The sequence below is a fragment of the Microcebus murinus genome, chromosome 9 (assembly GCF_040939455.1).
Source record: "Microcebus murinus isolate Inina chromosome 9, M.murinus_Inina_mat1.0, whole genome shotgun sequence".
Lineage (NCBI taxonomy): Eukaryota > Metazoa > Chordata > Mammalia > Primates > Cheirogaleidae > Microcebus > Microcebus murinus.
In genome coordinates this window covers 93,133,370-93,138,840 of record NC_134112.1, presented here as the reverse complement: position 1 = coordinate 93,138,840, position 5,471 = coordinate 93,133,370, and the positions used below count along the sequence as shown (strand labels likewise).

General features: G+C 39.9%; 1 protein-coding gene across 1 annotated transcript; it reads right to left on the bottom strand.

Annotated features, from left to right (window-relative positions):
• Nucleotides 1-294: 294 nt before the first annotated feature.
• Nucleotides 295-1,227, bottom strand: LOC105873312 (olfactory receptor 2A14). The gene has a single exon (XM_076006201.1). It carries the CDS (start codon nucleotides 1,225-1,227, stop codon nucleotides 295-297), a length of 933 nt encoding a protein of 310 aa, XP_075862316.1.
• Nucleotides 1,228-5,471: the final 4,244 nt, after the last annotated feature.

Here is a 5,471-nt window from a genome sequence, read left to right as displayed (position 1 = left end):
GCTGGTGTGAAAAATTACCACACATATGGTGGCTTAAAACAATAGAGATGTATTCTTTCACAGTCCTGGAGTCTCTTCCAAGGAAGAGGCCTGTGATTCTGCTGCACCACCCCTTCAAGCTTACACAGCAAGGCTACTGGATAAGCACAGTGTGTAGTAACACAGTATTTCTGAAAGACCCATATGACTTTTCCAACTCCATATAGGCCTGGCTGAGAATTTACATTTACCTGTGCCTCATATCCTCTAAATATGTACAAAATTCTCAACATTTTTCATTACTGAATCCATCTGTCACATGGGCCCCTCCTTCCTCAGCGCTCTCCTCAGGGCACCCTTGACCTCTGCGTTCCTCAGGCTGTAGATCAGGGGGTTCAGCATGGGGTTGAAAAGGCTGTAAAACAGGGAAAGGACCTTCTGCTGCTCCTCAGGATGGCGGGACTTGGGGGCCATGTACATGACGATGGCGCTGCCAAAGAAGAGCCCGACCACGCAGAGGTGGGAGGAGCAGGTGGAGAAGGCCTTTCTGCGGCCCTCCCCGGCCTGGATGCTCAGGATGGCCAGCAGGATGCGTGAGTAGGAGACCAGCACCAGGCAGAGGGGCCCCACCAGGATGAACACGCAGGCTGCGAAGATGACCACTTGGTTGAGCCGGGTGTCAGCACAGGCCAGCTTGAGGACAGACAGGATTTCACAGAAGAAGTGGTTGACTTCATGAGGCCCACAGAAGGGCAGCCTCAGGATGAGAACTAAATGGACCAGAGCCAGGAGGAAGCTGAACACCCAGGAAGTGACAGCCAGGACAATGCACACTCTCCAGCTCATGATGACAGAGTATCGGAGGGGGTGGCAGATGGCCACATACCGGTCATAGGACATCGCCACCAAAATCAGGCACTCTGTGTTTGCCAAAGCCAAATACAAGAAAGTCTGCATTATGCATGGAACAAAGGCGATGGTTCTTTTTTGGTTTAGTAGGTTTGCCAACATCTTGGGGACATTGTTGGAAGCATAGGACATGTCCAGGATGGCCAGGTGCAAGAGGAAGAAGTACATGGGGGTGTGAAGTTTAGATTCCAGGCAGATAATCCCAAGGATTACCCCATTTCCCAGAAGAGTGAGTGTATAGAAAAGAGAGAAAAGTCCAAATAGGAAAAACTCTAGTACTGGGCCAACCTGGAATCCCAGCAGGGTGACTTCTGTGATCCATGTCTGGTTGCCTCCCATGCTCCTATGGCACAGAAAAACAAGATCGCATCCAGTACAGGAAAGTCAGAGCTGTGGAGCAATCAAAAACACAAAATGATTACTTAATGTTACAGAAAGACATTTAGAAATATACTACTTTGCATTTTTTTCTAGAGTTTATTTTCAGACATGTTGCAAAAACTGACTTGGTGTGCTCATTAAAATGAGAAAAAATCTTCTTGTTACTAGTAAATCAGAAAAATATATATACATATATTCAAATAATACCTATTATGTATAACAAAACATAAGTTAACACGATGGTATGTAGCATAACATTCCTTGTATTAAGAGGATACAGATACACCCATGAATGCGTGTTGTTTTGGAGAATTCAAGTATTCTGATTTCCCTTTCAGGGTGGGAGTTTGATTATTAATGTAGTTAGAAGAGGGGAGCCCCTGGCACATGCTGCAATACAACGTCGTTTCAGATCCTGGGCTTCCTTGTCTTCTTGGTCCCTGATATGAAGTGATTAGAGCCCCCTGTTCTTTATATTCTTGCTTACTAATTCATTGATGTTCTCACATGCATTCTGCTTATTTATTTCAGATTTGAAATCTTTTCTAAGTAACATCTCAATTTTGTAGTTTCTTTAAAATTCGGAAGGGGAATCCAGTGTATATTGACAGTGGTTGCATTAATTGCTGTGTTGTAATTGTATTTTGTTTTGCCCTTTACTCTTTTTCATTTTTTTAAATTCACAATATTATGGAGGTACAAACATTTTAATTACATGAAATGCATTTGCCTCACTCAAGCCAGGACCACAAGCATGTCCTTCCCCTATATAGTTCACCCTGTCTCCATTAGCTGTGGGTTTACCCACCCCGCCCACTCTACCCCCAACCCCAACACCCCCACCTGACTGGCAGCCAGTGAATATTACTACCATGTGAGTACCTTATTGTTGATCAATTAGTACCAGTTTGATTGTGAGTACATGTGGTGCATGTTTTTCCATCCTTGTGATACTTCACTTCGAAGGATGGGCTCAATCTCTATCCAGGATAATATAAAAGGTGCTGGATCACCATTGGTTTTTGTAGTTGAGTAGTACTCCATGGTATACATATACCACATTTTATTAATCCACTCGTGTATTGATGGGCATTTGGGTTGTTTCCACATCTTTGCAGTTATAAATTGTGTGTACTCTTTTATAATTTGATACAGTGGCAAATCTCAGTCTTCTTTTCTAATGTGACAGAACCCTTTTATTTTTATGGTGTCTTCCCAGTCTGAGCAACACAGGTTGCCCTCAAATGCCCTAACTGGCTTCCTCCTCCTCACCTGTTACCATGGCAGCAGCCTATGCTGTTGGAAGGGATCCTGAGCAGGGCCAGGGGTGCAGCAGGTGGAGCACCAGTTGGTCAATTCCACCTAGGGAGCTCTTCCTGCAGGGTCCTGGGTCTGTGCAGCCAGCAGAGGGAGACCAAGGGCCACGAGAGGATGGATGGCGCCTTCACTCAAAGACACAAGGTGACCTAGGGCTGTTCTTCTTTACTTTTGTCACATTTTTTTCCTGACACATTGAAATCCATCTTTATTTTAAAATCATGCTAAAGTTTCAAATTTAATAAACATTTAAAAAATTATTTCAGTGTTTCCTTTCTAGTAAAAATTTAGAGCCTCAAATATATATATTAAAAATGGAATTATAATGAGATTTTAGAAACATTTTTAAACTATCACTTTTACTTAATATAATGAACATTTTTCATGTGTTGAAGTAAGAAATAATATAAGCAAAATATACATATAAATATAAAATAGTATATAAAATATTAAAGTACAATATTTTTTATCACAATTTATTTAATTTTTATTTTCATAAATTTTTAATTTCTATTTCTTTTATGTTTAGTAGCATTGGGATAAACAGTCTTACAAATTTAAGTTTAGATATGTTCATGATTATTAATTTAGAATATATTATAAAAGTGAAATTGCAGATGCTAAATATATAGATATTTCAAAGCTTTTGATACCTCTTTCCAGTTTTCCTCCAAAAAATTTATACCAATATAAATTCTATTAATTTATACCAACATAAATATTAATACCACCAATGTGTACCTCATAATTATGCCTCTTTATCACATTGTCAACAATATTAAGTATTATCATTTTAAATCTTCGCTACTTGAATAAGAGAACAACTTTATACAATTTATTATTTATATTTCATTCATCCTTTAACAAATGATCCTTGAGTGCATGGTCTGTTCCAGCCACTGTTTTCTGCCCTTCCCCTTTGGACATTAAGTGTCCTGGAACTTTATCCCATTTGAGGGGGGCTAATGGTTGTGATTTTAATTTAGAGAGAAATTTTGTTGAAGATATAAATCATGTTTTTTTTTTTTTTAATTTTTTTTTTTGAGACAGAGTCTCGCTTGTTGCCCAGGCTAGAGTGAGTGCCGTGGCGTCAGCCTAGCTCACAGCAACCTCAAACTCCTGGGCTCAAGCAATCCTGCTGCCTCAGCCTCCCGAGTAGCTGGGACTACAGGCATGCGCCACCATGCCCGGCTAATTTTATATATATATTAGTTGACCAATTAATTTCTTTCTATTTATAGTAGAGACGGGGTCTCGCTCTTGCTCAGGCTGGTTTCGAACTCCTGACCTCGAGCAATCCGCCCGCCTCAGCCTCCCAGAGTGCTAGGATTATAGGCGTGAGCCACCGCGCCCGGCTAAATCATGTTTTTTAATAAGAATATTTTTACATATAAATTACCTAGTTTTCATTTCCACCTGTGTGTATTTCACCTATGAAATACACCTATGTGTAAATACACCTATATGTATTTCACAATTTGCTTTTTCTGGACTTAGAGCAGAGAGAGGGCATGGTTCATTATCACCCCTGAAACACAGGTGAGTAAGGTCATTGTTGACTGGAAAGTACTATGAAGGATATAAGGAGGGTGAAATGAAATTATTATTTTTAATGGTTGCATGATATTCTGTGCTATAAAAGCAGCCAAACATGTGCATGCAACCATTAAAAATAATAATTTCAATCACTAGATCCCCACCTGAAGTTAATGTATGTGCGATAATATGATCTGATTTCTATTTTCAAAGTAAACATATAATAAAAATAAACATACACATGTCTTTTGTATCTGTTTTCCTATATGTAAAAATATTCTTTACGTTAACCATGAAAATGCAAATGCTGATTACGCCTACAGAGTAGAAATACGCAGGGACTTACCTTTTGTGTAAATTGTCTACACGTCTGTTTGTTTGTTTTTAATAAATTTTATGCATTATGGGAAACACACAGGACATTTCTTATTTTGGAAGCAGCTCCACAGTGTAATATAGAATTAAATTTGCACGTTATTCCTGCTCATTTTCTCATCAGGTTTTAACAGGAATCTCCGATCTGAGTAGCTTTGCTTAGAGCTTCACATGGGAGAAATGTCACTAAATCGTGCAAAAGAATTAACCTTTAACGAGGAAGTAGAAATTGAACACACATTTTTTTCCCCTGTATTGTCCAGTGAGAGACACGATCAAGGTCATTTGGCTAAAAGTAGAAATGGATCTTAAATCAGGTTGAAATTACTGTGACATCCACCGGATTGTGAAGGACAGCACAAGTGAAGTTCTGAATCTGCACAGGTCAAAGAAAGTGACCCTTGTCAGGCAGAGAAGTACATTTGAATACCTCTTAATTTTCCTATCTCTAAGATAGGTTCTGTTTATTTCAAGTTAAAAACCAAAAGAAAGACATAGGAATCTGGAAAGACTCAATTTCTTTCCAAAGGTAATCTTTGGATGAGGCATAGGAGACCTCTCAGAGGTGAGTGGGGGTCAGTGCTCCATGAGGAAGGGCAGCTGGCTCAGTGCCAGGTCAGTGGCCAGCAAAGCCGGTCTGGTCTGTGATGGCCCCTGGGAGTGTAACCCTGGGCTGGCCCCGGCTCCCGTCTGCGGCGAGCGCATCTCTGCGCTCCTCCTGCACCTGGCCCGGCAGCCACCAAGGCAAGTCTTCAGCTTCCTTTTGCCAAATGCTTAGAATTGTTTAGCTAATCAAAGTTCATAATTTAAAAATCTAGAATTATAGGGTTTTATATGTGATTGTTAAGAAGAACTTCCTAAAAGAAAGCAATAGTCTAGAATAAATTATTTCTAAAAGACAGGAATAAAAAAGTGGGAAAATAGAATTCTTAGTGAAGCAACATTCTTCATCAGATGTGCGCTACATTCAAACC

What these genes read in the sequence shown, in the direction of transcription:
- LOC105873312 (XM_076006201.1), bottom strand. Translation starts at nt 1,227, where the DNA reads ATGGGAGGCAACCAGACATGGATCACAGAAGTCACCCTGCTGGGATTC.